Source organism: Calliphora vicina, chromosome 1, assembly GCF_958450345.1.
Source record: "Calliphora vicina chromosome 1, idCalVici1.1, whole genome shotgun sequence".
Lineage (NCBI taxonomy): Eukaryota > Metazoa > Arthropoda > Insecta > Diptera > Calliphoridae > Calliphora > Calliphora vicina.
In genome coordinates, this window is record NC_088780.1 from 135,483,150 (window position 1) to 135,499,460 (window position 16,311).

The window sequence follows — 16,311 nt, forward strand, 5'->3', positions numbered from 1 at the left end:
TTTCCTTTTTATATATAGCTATAATAATGTCAAGTGCAAGGCCACTTAACCAAATTCAATTACATATACATATTGAATTAGAATATATAAGGAGTGAGATCGAAAAATTCTTAACACACGTTTTTCATTACATTTTTTAACCCAAGTATTATTTGAATTTTTTTTTGATCAAGTTACCTTTGAAAAACATGTCAGTTATTATGTGTAATGTCAATTATATTAATTTTTTTGTTAATCTGATTAAAATGAGTGACCAGAAAAAAGTGCGTACTGAAATTATTAAATATTTTCAACAAAACCCAACTTGGTCTTACAAAAAGTTGGCCAAGCATACAAAGGTCTGCCGTCAAACTGTTTCCAATGTTATTAAACAGTACCGGGAGAACTTGTCAGTTGATAGAAAACCTGGTTCAGGTAGAAGGAATGGTCCACATGATGTTTCTAAAGCCAAAAAAATAGAACGCATTTTCAAAAGAGCTCCCAACACATCCGGTAGGAAAGCAGCCCGGTTAGCTCAGTGCTCGGACTATTTGGTACGAAAAGTTAAAGCTAATGCAGGTTTAAAAACATACAAGGCTCAAAAAGTTCCTGACAGGAACGCTACTAAAAATTTAGAGGCCAAAAACAGAGCACGGAAATTGAAGTCAAGTTTTATAAAAAAATATTCTTGCTGCATAATGGATGACGAAACGTATGTTCTGGCAGATTTTTCGCAACTTCCAGGTCAAAAATTTTATGTTGCTGATGCTCGAGGGAATGTTGAAGAAAAGTTTAGGACCCAAAAGCAGACAAAATTTCCCAGAAAGTTCTTGGTATGGCAAGCAATATGCAGTTGCGGCAAAAGAAGCCACTCATTTGTTACAACGGGCTCTATAAATACCGAAATTTACATCAAGGAATGTTTACAAAAAAGGCTGCTTCCATTCATAAGACTTCATAATGTGTGCACTTATTTTTGGCCTGACTTGACATCCTGTCACTATGGCAAACAAGCCCTTGAGTGGTACAAGAACAATAATGTGGTATTTGTACCAAGAGAGGCAAATCCTCCAAACTGCCCGGAGCTAAGGCCAGTGGAGAGATATTGGGCTCTTGTTAAAAGAGAATTGAAGAGTACAAAAAAGGTGTCCAAAAGTGTGGTAGATTTTAAACGGAGATGGACTACATGTTCGAGCAAAGTGACAGAAAGCACTATAAAAACGTTAATGGAAGGGTTTCCGAAAAAGGTTCAAAATTTCATCACTAGTGATTAAAACTATAAAAATAATTTTTTTTGTAAATTGTAATAATAATTTCAATCAAATAAAAAAAAAATTAAAGCTGTAAGTTTAGTGGTTTCTTTTTTATAAACATATATGTATGTTAAGAATTTTTCGATCTCACTCCTTATGTAGGTAGAACATTATTTGTTCTGAATATTTATTCATTTCTGTATGTATTCTTCCTTTTATAATATACATAGTATTTATAGTTACCCTAAGGAAGAGGGAACCGAACCAGAACTTATCCTGAGATTGGTTCTCGGAAATTGCCAGTTGCAGGATGTCAACTGTGGATTGCAAACGTTTTTTTTTTTAATATTATTTTATTAGAAACAAGTTTCAACTTTTTGAAATTTTTAAAAAAGTAATTGGAAAATGTAAAATTTGCGATTTAAAATATGCATGAAATTTTATAATTTTTATGAATGGGGTAAAGATGTTTCAATAAATCGGAAAGAGTAATACTGAATTATTGAAATATTCTCATTTTGCGGATTAATGGAAAAAAGAAATTTCAAATATCGTGAAAACTGAAAGTACCCGCTTAAAGAGCACAAAATTCTTCATTAGCAGGCAAGAAATTAATATCAAATATGAAACGGTATTTTTATAGTCACGCGTTGAAATTACTGAAATTGATTAAATTTCAGTTGATTAAAATATAATACAAATTGATGCCTTCAAATATTTTCAAAAAATATGCACATGTGATATGAAGAGATGAAAAATAATATTTTTAATCGAAAGTGGTAAGTACTTGCCTCCAATGACATCACCGTGTTAAAATAATGTATTAAAATGCTATTGTATAAGTGGTGAAGAGTAGTTATATTAGCTTTTTAACTCATTACATTTCAATGTAAGGTTTTGCTGGGTACTTATTTATAAAAAAACAAGTAAGAGTGCTATATTCGGCTGTGCCGAATCTTATATACCCTTCACCAAATTATACTTCAAAATTTTAAATATTTTTAGGTAAACAAAATTTAATTTTTTTTCCAGTTGTTTTTTTAATTTTTTGGAAAAAAATTTTTTTCGATTGTTATTTTAAATTTTTTTTTAAATTTTTTTTTTTGTTTTTTAAATTTTTTGGTAAAAAAAAATTCGGGTTAAAATTTTTTTTTCCGATTTTGACCCATTGTAGGTCCATCTTACTATGGTCTTATATACGTCGTTGCAAATGTCTTTGAAATATCTATCATTCCATATTTGTCCATATTGTCTATATTAATGTCTTAGTAATCCAGATATACAGTGGTGGCCACCAATTTAAGACAAATACTTGAATTTTTTTCATCAACTGAATTTTAAGTGCAATAGAGCCAAAATAAAAGGACCTCTAGGGTATGAAATTTATTATTAATGTTTCTAGTTTCTGAAAAATGTTTGGAAAAATCGGTAAAACATATATGGACAAAGATATGTGGAAATACGTTGACCCACCTCAGCGAACATCCGCTGTTAATAACATGATATGACCGAAACTAATGGAACTAAAAATACGAAATTTGGTCCGAATATTTTATAATAATAAAATTATAATGATATAAATGTGAGATAATATGTTTATTTAAAAAAAAAATGTTGGTCAAGTTGTAGAAAAATTTTATGTGTTCATGGTGAATATGTATGAATTGACACAGTCGAATAAAACACACTTGTGTGTTAAAACAGTCCTCATGCATACATATTTGTGGAAATATTTGAAAAAATAATTGAAAATTACATGGAATTTAGCAAACAATTTTTGTCTTAAATTCCTGGCCACCACTGTAGGTCAAAAATAGGTCAAAAATCGAGGTTGTCTTGGTTTTTTCCTCATATCTCAGCCATTTGTGGACCGATTTTGCTGATTTTAAATAGCAAAATTCTTGAAAGCATGTCTGACAGAATTATTGAAGATTTGGATCCCGAAGATATCTGGGGTCTTCAGAAAATTGATTTCAACAGACAGACAGAAGGACAGACGGACATCGACAATCGACTCCGCTATCTATAAGGATCCAGAATATATATACTTTATAGGGTCGGAAATGAAAAATGTAGAAATTACAAACGGAATGGGAAACTTATATATACCCTTCTCACGAAGGTGAAGGGTATAATTACACATTGCAATGCATTGTGAGAAAAAAAGCTAAAAAGGGGTAAAAAAAACTGAAAAATTTGCGCAAATTGTTGCAAAAAATAATTATGCAACCATCAAGTTCAGGTATTTATTGATATGCTTTGGTTAAACATAAATTTGAATTATTTGTGGAAGTGTTTTTTTTTAGTTTTTATATTGGAAGTACAAAAAAAATGCATTTTTTCATTTCAAATGGATAAAAAGTTATTAGATGGGCTCAGTTGGGCAGAGAATTTAATATAATTTAAAAGCCTTCACAGTTAGGTGTTGTTTTAGAATAAATTAGGTTGCGAATGATAAGTTATATGTAAATTAGTAGCAGCTTCACTGTTTTTTTGTTTTATAAGAGATGTGCAAATGTCGTGATTAAGTGTTTAATATGAAGTTATCCAATAGCGGCAATTTAGCTTATTAAAAAAATCATATTAGCGATCGCGATCGCGAGAATTTTAAAATTTTATATCGGCAGCCAAATCTCACTCACGTGCACATCTGTACTTTCAATGAACTTTTCGAAATGAGTTAAAAAATCATTGAAAATTAGTCTTAAATAATTCGTATCTGAATTATTTTAGTGACAGATGTTGGTAAAGATGTCTTTATAGCACAGTTAATAATTATTTTATATGGGGGATAACGGACTTCTCCCTCTTATATCCATACAAATTTGCTAAAATATGCGGATTAGTCTGAGAGCTACTAGCAACCCAATATAATTTTAAAGCAGTTCCATTTACCAAAATTAAAGTAATAAAATATAATAAATTCAATTTATTTTCTCTACTCTATAAACCATCATTAATTAAAGACGAATTTCAATCAAGTAAAAAAGGGAGTTTTGGCAAATTCAAAAATAATTTTTGAAAAAGAACTTTGAAGCTAACTTAGATATACAACATAATAGCTCTATAATATCTCAGAAATCATAAGAGATGGAGACCCGGGCATCAAACAGATCGATAGATCTAAGAACTTTACCCCAGAAAATGGTTTTAACACTTTTTTTTATTAATTTTGTGATATACATGAAGATAACTTCAAGACAAATGTAAACCAGTATTATTGTCATTATTTTCTTTAAATATGAATATTCTTAGAAGTGTTAAGCATCCTAATAATTCCTTCAAAATCCGACTGGAAAAGTTTATTTTCCAGATTTAAATAAAAAATATTTCCGTTTATTTATTTTTTCATAATTATTTTGTGTCAACTATATTGTTAATACCGAACAAATATATGAATATAATCCAATCATTTGATTAGCAACGAATCTTTATTATTTGTACAGAAATAATACTGTTACTTTAAGAAGAAAACTTATACAACATTAAAACTTATATAAAACTTTACAACATTTATCTACAAAAATTTCCCAAGAATTGCTAACAAAAATATTTCCGGAAAAAATCATTTGTAAAGAATCATTAATCATATATTTTTGATAATTTTAGGAAACATATCTAATGATCTCTAATTTTACTATTTTTTTTTTAATTTACTCTAGAAAATAATTTGCTTTAAATGCACGAAGCACTCTTCTCTCACTCAAATTCGTTTTAAACGCGTGTAAGAAAACTCTTACTTGTTGATTAGAAATTTAGCATGTTTTATTTATAAACAAAAGTTTCTATGAAGACGTAAATATGTAATTGAACAAATGTAGTTCGAAGGTCTTTAAGAAGGTTTATTTAAAAGAAATGCTATATTTATTATTGCTTTTATAGAAATTTAAAAAAAAACACCAACAATTACTCACCCGGTGTATTTGGTCGGCGATTTTGTATCGTAAAACCATTAGTTGTTGTCCAAACATTATTTGTATTATAAGTTCTATCCATATTTCTTTATTTTTTTCCCCGATTTTAGTTAAATTCACTTTTAAACTTTAGACATTCTCTTGTGTGACACAATAGCCAAAACGAAAACAAAACAAAATGACACAAACATATAAACTTCTAAAAAAATTCTTTAAATTGTGTCATTGATAAACCAATTTTTCTATTTTCTTCACTTTTTTTGTAGCAATTTTACTTTTAAATTACTTTTAAATAATAACAATAATCACGTCTCATTATAAGCTCTTTAATTATTTAAAATATTTTTCATTTTCTTTATTTATTTATATTCAAATTATTTCTTTGTTTGTATTTAAATTACAAAGTAGTAGGTAAGTAAGTAGCCTTTGGAAAACCATTTAAGGACATATTTCCCTATTTACCTACATTCGTTCTGTTTGTGGTAACACGTTGCTGTTCGATGAGCAAGAAAACACTCACTCAATAAAACACTTGCATTCAACTATGTACTACCGAAATCGACTTGAACGTTTAATGAAACAACAAAATCAACAAAAAAAGTATAAAATAGCGATGTGTCCTTGCGACTAACTATGGTTTTTCTTACCAAAAGAATACCGGTGAATTGAAACAGTTCAGTTACCAACACGAGCCTTTTATAAATTCCGTGCCACAGAAGTTGCCACACGTGGTATCTGTGTGTGCGTGTGTCTGTGTATATGCACGCGAGAGTGTTTTATTGTATGCTTTTTAGATTCCTTCTTAGTTTTGGCCTGCATTCATGGATTTTCTACCAATATTGGTAGAAGCATTACATTACCACAATATAATAATAGTATACCACTATTTGTCTATTTGTATCTGATTGCTTCTGCTACGTACCGAGTGACGTACCGAGCGAGAGAAAAAAGAGAGTACATTTATTTAAGTTCGAAATTACCAACAAGTTATGCAGACAGACAGTTAGTCCAAAATATAATTTAACACTTGATACTTATTTAACGAAAACTAGAAAAATATTACTTCCATCACTACTGTAATGGCAACTACTATGGCTACTATTGGTTTAATGCTACTTAATATTTGTTGCAATTTCATTGCAGGAACTAGAACAGAACTAGAACTAGAACAGAACAAGAACAGAACTAGAACAGAACTAGAACAGAACTAGAACAGAACTAGAACAGAACTAGAACAGAACTAGAACAGAACTAGAACAGAACTAGAACAGAACTAGAACAGAACTAGAACAGAACTAGAACAGAACTAGAACAGAACTAGAACAGAACTAGAACAGAACTAGAACAGAACTAGAACAGAACTAGAACAGAACTAGAACAGAACTAGAACAGAACTAGAACAGAACTAGAACAGAACTAGAACAGAACTAGAACAGAACTAGAACAGAACTAGAACAGAACTAGAACAGAACTAGAACAGAACTAGAACAGAACTAGAACAGAACTAGAACAGAACTAGAACAGAACTAGAACAGAACTAGAACAGAACTAGAACAGAACTAGAACAGAACTAGAACAGAACTAGAACAGAACTAGAACAGAACTAGAACAGAACTAGAACAGAACTAGAACAGAACTAGAACAGAACTAGAACAGAACTAGAACAGAACAGAACTAGAACAGAACTAGAACAGAACTAGAACAGAACTAGAACAGAACTAGAACAGAACTAGAACAGAACTAGAACAGAACTAGAACAGAACTAGAACAGAACTAGAACAGAACTAGAACAGAACTAGAACAGAACTAGAACAGAACTAGAACAGAACTAGAACAGAACTAGAACAGAACTAGAACAGAACTAGTTATAACACTGAATTCGTTGAACTATAAACACTCTGAGCTTTTTCTATTGAATGCGTGAAATCTTAAAAAAACTGATTTTTACAATATTTTCAAATTAATATCTAACTGGAGCAGCCTGACGGCAAGGTTTTGCAAAACATCATAAACGATAACTTCTAAAATTAAAATTGTTTAGCAAAATGGCAATAGATAACAATAAACCATGTTTTAAAGACTATAGAATATGTGGTTAGTGAACTGACCAACCAACCACAAAGAGTTGACAGTTCATAAACTTAAAATAAATATTATCAATAGATCGCAACTTCCTTAATTGACGGATATAACAGCCAATGTTATCTACGTTTTTACCTCTGGATTCAGTGTTAAGTTTCATGAATGTTGTGAGAGAACTTACAACCTCTTCTTCGGAATTTACTTGTTAAAAATTGGATATATGCGTTTATATAACTTAAAACGTTTGATAATGGTATCAACATTGTATTGTTAGTTGGTTTTTCTGAGGTAATCTGATACAGTATGTTTCTTAAGAACGCCCTCCTGAACCTTAACGATGCTGTGAACGAGATCGATTTTCATGTACTATGTGTCCAAACTAGCATCTAAATAAAACTATATCGTTTCCTTTCAAACGCATGTATGTACTTTCCTTTTCGCACAATGACTAGATATGGCTACACGCTAATTAAGCTAAAAACTAGCAACTTAACACTACTGCGTCAAAAGAGAGTCAGGTTTACTCACCTTAAGTTTGTGTTGCTTGTTTTTATTCATAATTTTCGTAATTACCTCTATACACGCTGACTTCCACTGTACGAGTGCAGTGTTAGAAAATCTCTGCACAAATCAAAGTTCCATTTCAATACTCATTCACATTTCGTGCGGTGTATTTAAATAAGACTCAAAATTTACATAGAGTTACAGTGTTAATTGAGTGAGAATATGTAGATGAGTGAAATTATAAGGTGGTGGTAAATAAGTAAACAAATACAATTACTAACAGAAAAGCTAAGAACTCTATCGATCCATTTGAAATTATTATTGATTTGATTTTAACACTACTGATGTGCACTTAAGTATTAGCCACCACGAAAATGGAATGAGTTCGTGTTAAATTTATAGACATTTACAAAAGTTATTTGTTTAAGTTAAGTAATTATTAGAAAATTATTGTATTGCATGTAATAATGAGAACAAAAATTTCGGAATTTCAAAATTTTATTTAAATTTCTAATACTGCAATGATGGACACAGATAAATTAAACTCTAAGTTTGTGATTTTTGTATTTTAGTTAAAGTATAAGTAGAATTATCTTAAAATGCCACAGTACCTGTCGCAGAACTAAATATAAATCTTGATAGTAAAGCCAAACAAATCAATACTTTCCAGGTTCCTTTGTGTGATAATCGTACACTTTCACAGTTTGCCCACCATACAGCGATCAATTGTGTGACATTGAATTGAGCAACATTAACCCATTTCTTCTGACTAATTATCCCGAACTAGTTACCTAACCTATCATTGTAGTCACTTTGCTTACAAAATAACCTATGTGACTAGAGTTGGGTTGTTCATAAACGAACAAGTTCAATCGAACAATTCAGTCAAGTGAACAGTGTGAAGTTGTTCGTCTTCTAGTTCTTTATTGTTCTTTTTATTCACTTTGTTCGTTTGATATTACTGTAGATGTTTGAAACTTATATTTTGAATAACCTAATATGTTGCATTGTGTCTTTTAGTTTGAATTTTATTAAATCACCTTTATTCGAAAGCGGTGACAAAACTGTTCCTTTTTGTCACTATCTGCAAATACATTTACAGAGAAATCATTCATATTTCATAATTGAATCAAGTATTCATGTGCTCAAATCCCAAACTTTCTGATATTTTATACTGATTTTTAAGTTTTGATTTTGATAATTAAATACACAATTTTCGTTATTGGTTGAACTTTAATAAAATTCAAAACTCAAAATTCAGTAGAAAATATTTTTTTTGGGCACATGAATACTTGATTCAATTATGAAATAATTGAAACCAGTTCAATATGTGATACATATTTGGAATGAACCTGTTTAGGAAATATTTTTTTCTGTGTTGTAATTACTTTCTAGAGTGAGGTACAGAAAATGGTTAAAGTGTCTACACTCTAGATTATATAAATGTTACTTACGCTGGATTACCCAGAATGTATAAAGCTACGAATTGAGTCCCTAATCGGAAAATGAATTAAGCCCTACATATGGGGAGTTAATTCATTATGAATTAAAACCCCAAGGATTAGAACTAAACCCATAAACCAAAAATAAACCAAGTCCCTAATTCTGTTTGTCATAACTACAAAAAATAAAATCTTGTATTTATTAAGGCTCACTAAACCGGTAAAAGTTTTCTCCTCTGGGGTGTATAAAATCGTGCTTTACTCAGTTAAGAGGTCTGGCATTGACGGCCTTCGGCCGGCCTCCCAGTTTTTCTGATCTAAAAACTGGCTACGCGCAGTAAAGATATCTGCTACTGCAGATATGTGTTGAAATACTTCGCCTGACAATGCAAGAAATCTATATTAAGCGAAATTGGCTTATGCTACACACCAGAGGAGAAAACCTTTGCGCCCAAAAAATCTTTACTAAGCGAAACCGCGTTTTGATACATTTGAGATGAGAAAACAATTGGAAATTTATTTCATTTTCAGAATTGGGGAGGTGAAAATTGCAAATTTTTGTGTTTTAAAAAACTCATGAAAAATCGAAAACGGCAGAACTTGTTCAAGTTTATTACTTTATCGCAAAACCGCATATAATAGCAACAAAATTAGATATAGATTATACAAATCCATTGATTCTTTTCGAATTTATCCACAATTAAGTGAATTTGCTCATTTTCACAAAATTTAACTTTTTTGTTTGATATACATAAAATTGAGTAGTTAATGTTCTTTTTTCGATTGATTGAATATTGAAAACATTTTCCCCATGCTATGTATACATTTGCACATATATATTGCGTTTCAATCGGCTCAGTAATTTCGGAGTTATAATAAGAAATTCAAGCAAAAAAATATCCATTTTTTTGTTTTAACCCTTAAATGCATAATTTTTACTATTATTTTCCTATAAATTATCAAATATTTTTTGGAATTTTATTTATTATATTTTTGCTGAAGGAGAATCTGAATTAGTATCAAGTTTATATTCGTCTAAAATTAAATGGAACTGGAATGTAGACAATTGGCAACTATATGCATTTAAGGGTTAAAAAAATAATGAGAAATTGTTTAGATTTATTGCTTTATCGCAAAGCCACATGTAATGGGAACAAAATGAGATATCGATCATAAAAATCGATGGATTATTTTCGAATTTATTCACAATTAAGTGAATTAGCTTATTTTCAGAAAATTGTATGTGCGTACAAGCGTGTACTTTGGGTGTAAATTTTACATGTGTTTTGTTATTGTAGCAAAAATTTTAACAAAAACATTCTTAAGTTGTCTTCAATTATATCGGAATAATCGTTTTTGAGTTATCATAAATTATGTAGGAACATTTGAAAAAATTAAATTTTAGAAAAAAAATCTATCCATAGAATTTAAAATTTTTACCATTTTTGTACTAAAAAGCCTCCAAAATTTTTTCGATTTTGTTGCCCTGTGTTATTTTTCGGTATGGGGATATAGTTCATTGGGGACATACTTCGTAGCTCCTACAAAGAGCACATAACAAATGACCCAGAAATACATAAATAGGACAATACTTACTTCAATATTTTTTTATCATTTAGTATTTATTACAAAAAAAAAACAACAACAACGAACCAATTCTCGATATTTAAATCTTTAGTATAAAAATAATTCACAATATTCAAGTCAGTGATAAAATTGTAGATATAAATAATATAACGTACAATTTTATTAAATTGTTTAATACTAATAAAATAATTTTATAAAAATAAAATGTTTGTTATATTGCTAAAGTAAATTTATCCGATATTCGTTTTTTTGTACTTTATAGTGATTTTTATATTTTGTACACCATTTCCAATTGTATTCAAAATATAATCAGATTTGTTTATTTTTCTGTTTAGAAATAGTTATAGATTTGTATACCACAAACTTTAAATTTTGCAAGACTTTTAAAATATTTTAAATAAAATTTTATAATTTCTTAAATACTATTGGAAATGGTGTAGTTATATGTAGTATATATATAGTTTTAAAGTAAATACTAATATTTAATATATAATTATTTTCTTGTTTAAGTATTTATCTAAAGTATAAGACAGTTTGACCTTCAAGTAAGAGTTTGTTAGGGTTTCTGAAAAGCAGAATATGTTATACATATGTAGTTTGATTAGTTTTAATGTGAATATTCACATTGGAGTACATTTCGTCAACAATATCTTCCTATTCGCCTGATTGCCAAATACCAGTTGCGGGATTTCAATATTCATTATCATATTCATAGTATATATCCGATCTAATCACACATTTACAGCAGGCTGGGAATTTAAAATGTTCTGTTACAATGTTATCATCATCTGCATAAGCCACCAAAGCACGATAGATGTAATATTGTTTACAGTGTGTCGTATAAGTACTGGGTAGGGTCATTCCAAATTCATCGCCACACTCTGAGCCCTCTGAGCTATAATTTATAAAGAGATAAATAACAATTATTTTAAAATTAATAATTTTAAAACCTTTATATCTAGTAGTTTCTACTTACTCGCATTCCTCTATACGTATGCCCTGTTTATATTCTGGTATGTTAACAATAACCATCCAGTCAAGGTTTTCATTGACACCAGACTCTGGATAAATTACCTTGATGTGGCTCTTACACAAGAACTCCTCATCGGGCTCAAGATTTAAGCGTCGACTTTTGAAATTTGTTGGAGTAACATCTTTATCAAAGTTTGACTCCAAATGGGGGTATTTCGTTTCGATTAATTCTTTCAAATGTGACTTTTCAGGATAATTACGAAGCTCAGTACAGAATGTTTCACCATCTTTTTTAATGCAGTCACTGGCATCGATCGATGTTTGCCTTTTTAAAATATTCTTCTCCTTTTCTAGTTGTTCGGTGGGAGACTGGACTAATTGTTGAATTAAAAAAAACAAAATTAAAACTTAGGGATATGTCTTCAAATACGTTGTTATGTTTTCAAAATAGGTCTTTATGTTTTTGTAACTAATTGTCCAAATTTTAAAAACTTTGGCTTATAAAGAGCGAGTAAGAACAAACTTATACACACAGTAAAAGAGTTAGCACCACTGGATTCAGCGTACCCGAATTAGTTTAACCCAGGTATGCCGGGTGTCCCTCTTGACAGAAAGAAAGTGTCAAATTTGTGCACAGTTATCTAGATAACTGTTAATAAGGGTTTAAATTTAAAACGGAACACAAATCTGCATGTGCTGATTATTCTCAACAAAACCGCACCGCTTGACTTTAACATAAAATCGGGATCGGAAAAAAATTGGTTTTCTTAAATTATATTTTTTAAAAATATGCACTGGTTTCATCTCTTAAGGTCAATTGTATATAAGATTCGGCATAACCGAATATTTAATTAAAATAAAAAAAAATCATTTCTTCTTTCCTAAACTTACCATTGTCAGTGATACTGGTATAATTCCCAGAGGGTGATGATACAATTTTATCCTTAAATGGTTAAAAAAAGTGTGTTTATTATTAAGTTATAAAATTGCATATACCTATGTAAAAATAAAGGTCTTAAAATATACACCCTAACTACACAGAAAAAATTATATTTCAATTCAAACATTTATCCCATATTGAACTGGTTTCAATTATTTCATAATTAAATCAAGTATTCATTTGCTCAAAAACAAAATTTCCTGATATTTTCTATTGAATTTTGAGTTTTGAATTTGATTATTTTGACAATTGAATATACAATTTTCGTTAATTATCGAATAGATAATTTTCGTAATTGAAACACAAAAAATAACAAAAATGTGTTTTCAATTACGAAAATTATCTATTCAATAATTTTTGTATTTGAAATTCAATCAATAACGAAAATTGTATATTCAATTGTCAAAATAATCAAATTCAAAACTCAAAATTCAATAGAAAATATCAAGAAATTTTGTTTAATTATGAAATAATTGAAACCAGTTCAATATGTGACAAATATTTGAATTGAAACGGTTTAAGACATAGTTTTTTCTGTGTATAAAAGAAATTTTAAAGTAAATTTTTGTTAAAGTCGACTTTATTTTAAAGTAGAACTTTTGTTTTTTTTTCGTACCATAAGAAATATTTTAGAAAAAACCGTCAAAACTTTTTCCAACACATAAAAAAAGAAATTTCAAAAAATTAAAAAAACAAAATGTACATAAAAGTTCAAAACAAAAAGCTTTTTTTTAAATAATAAAACAACATTTTAAATTATATTTGAAATTTGTTTTATGGTACGAAATTTAAAATAATAGTCAACTTTATGGACTTTAAATCGACTTTAAGGCTTTTGAAGTTAGGCTGATAAATTGAATTAGCATGTTTAAAAAACTTCAAGTAAAACTTGAAAAACTTTAAACCATAGAGAAGTACACATAGAGCGTAAACTAGAAAAAACTGAAAAATACATACGATTGATGTTTTTGTTTTCACTTAGATTTCTTATTAATAAATTCTCCCACTTAGGTTTTTGACAACTGAGCAAGGTATTTGACAGGAGAGTTTTCAATCTATGTGTATTTATCTATGCTTCAAATTACAAGTTCTATTTCAATGAACTAAAAACAAACATATTAACTGTATTTAATATTTATTTTTTTATTTGTTATTATAATTAAAAAAAAAATTAAACAACTTATCAATATTTAAATCATTAGTATACAAAAGAAAACAATTCGCATGATCCTAATCAGTGCAAAATTTACGATATTTTACATATTCAATTAAAAAACTTCCATCATACGCAGTAAATATTGCAAATACGAAAGAATATTTTATTGAACGTGTGTCTTAAAAATTATTTTCATTAAATAGACTTCAATACTTAAATAATTTTAAAAAATAATTAAATGTCTGCAAAATTTCTAAATGAAACCATTCGACGATCAAACATACATAACATGTCCCGATATGCTTGATGATCAAGTGTGTAGTTAAATAATATAGTCATACGCTGGTTTGAAGTAACTGAAAAATATTTATTTAAAATTATTTTGTTGATTTAGCGGTAAAGTCACTTCGAAACGCATAAATGTAAGAAACATAATTAGAAATACAAAATATAAGAGCCTTATCATAATGAGTAAAATTTAAACACTAGTTTTACTTTGAGGTAACTTTATTTAAATATAATATTATATAAAAGTTTTTGAATATAATTAGCCAAGTCAAGGCTGCTTGAGTAAGTCTTGATTTTGTAGAATTTAGGAAGAAAATGAGAAAATATGTTCCTCATTCTCTCTTCTATAAACTCAAGAATTGCTCAAGTAAATTTGATGTGTGTGTTAATCAGCAAATGTAAGTAATATAACAAAATTACTTTAGAATTTAACTTAGTTTGACAACTTGCCGTACAGTCTAAAGCATGCGAAGGACTATTCGGATGTACACATTACGAATATGAAATAAAAACTCGTTGAAATTATTAAAAGCGAAACAAATTGGAGATTATCAGGCCTGTCAAACATTTTTTTCGGAATGGTTTCAATTCCATAGAAAACCAATAATTACAAAGAAATATCAATTCATTCCGAAAGAAATTTTCGTTTTACTTTTTCTGAGGAAGCAAAAAACGAAATTAATTCCAGTTTCTATCGGAATGGAATTCTGTGACAGGCCTGTATGTATCAAAATCATAATCAGAAAGTTTGCTTTTTTTTTGAGCCGACCACTGCTCTAAAACTAATTCGTATAAACACCAAACTCTTATACCGAACATTGAATAATGTATAAGAGTTTTATTTGACTCTTATACATTATTCAATGTTTTATAAATTATTTCAACAATTAACGTAATTTTGTGAATATTATATAACCTTTTTGAATAGAATTTGATTAATGTTTACAATAAATTGGCAAAAATGAGGATAATAAAAATGTTAGTACCCTAGGGGAAAAGGAACTAACTCAAAACTTGTCATGTGACTACATAGTTCCAATGTGATAGGGACCGGTTCTAGTTAGCATGGCGATGTCCTAGGAGGCGGTAAATTGAAACCATTTAAGCACTCTGTGATAGGTCACAAAACTAACCAAAAACATTTATTCTGTTTTTTTTTTATATTTTAATACTGGTCGTAAAATTTTATTACAAGATTTGATTCATTGATAAGTTAGATGACAATTTATCAATTGTACGAGTGATATGTCCTCTTTTTACATATGACGGAACAAGTTCGTATAAACGAATTGACAAAAACTTCCGGCAGCTTAATATTACAACAATCGGCATTTTATAATGTGGCAGTCCTACGACTTTTTAAAGAAAAATTTCCTTTTTCAGTCTTAATCAGTCAGGGCATTCTGTTGTACAGCAATAAATAAGTCATCAACATGACATTTTTGCGACTGTTGTGCCAAAAAATATTGAATTATTTAAGGGGTTTGACATTACACAATATTTTAGGAATAATTGCAAATTTTAAGGAATTAATTTGTTAATGTTTATAAGAAATTGGCAATAAAAAAAATAAAAATGTAAATAATATGATAACAATCGTCAATTCGACAAACATATCTGAGCATGTATTACAAATCGATTTTTAGTCGTCATATATATTTGATCGTCTAATGACTTCTTAAAGTAAATTTAGCTGATATAACCACTGTATAACTTAGCATTTTTATAGTTACATATGTATATTATTTTATAATTATTTTGTACACCATTTCCAGCTGTATAATTTGTTAAAACTATAGGAGTTTGCTAATTATATTTCTTCAAAAGCTGACATCTTAAAGAGTTAAGTGAAGAAAAGGTTGGCAAAGTTTTATACAAAACATTTCAACTTACATATATGTATAACTACACTTTAAATATATTAACTTACATTTGAGATATAAAATGTTAAATCTTTGTAATAAATTTTATATAAACGAAATGAATATCTTAGATTTTGAAATATGTATAATAACAAAATTTTGATATAATTAAAAACGTGCAAAATAAAATTTAACAATAAAATGTAAAGTGTTTTTAAATACAATTGGAAATGGTATGGCTTGTAAATAAAGTTAATTGTTAAACAAACATTAAAATGTATTTAGTACTAAATTTATTTTACAATCAATAAAATATTAACATTATAAATAAT

General features: G+C 28.7%; 2 protein-coding genes across 2 annotated transcripts in view; both read right to left on the minus strand.

Moving 5' to 3' along the window:
• Nep5 (Neprilysin 5) overlaps positions 1 to 5,228 on the minus strand; it is a 43,966-nt gene extending 38,738 nt beyond the window's left edge. Inside the window, exon 1 of the mRNA XM_065502727.1 lies at positions 5,147 to 5,228. Coding sequence (XP_065358799.1) covers positions 5,147 to 5,228 — 82 coding nt within the window. The remainder of the gene's footprint in view (positions 1 to 5,146) is intronic.
• Positions 5,229 to 10,830: 5,602 nt separating this feature from the next.
• Positions 10,831 to 13,595, minus strand: LOC135953076 (protein spaetzle-like). The gene is made up of 4 exons (XM_065502737.1): positions 13,551 to 13,595; positions 12,625 to 12,676; positions 11,738 to 12,107; positions 10,831 to 11,656 (listed from the first exon to the last, which is right to left on the minus strand). Exons 1-4 carry the CDS (start codon positions 13,593 to 13,595, stop codon positions 11,452 to 11,454), a joined length of 672 nt encoding a protein of 223 aa, XP_065358809.1. The 3' UTR covers positions 10,831 to 11,451.
• Positions 13,596 to 16,311: the final 2,716 nt, after the last annotated feature.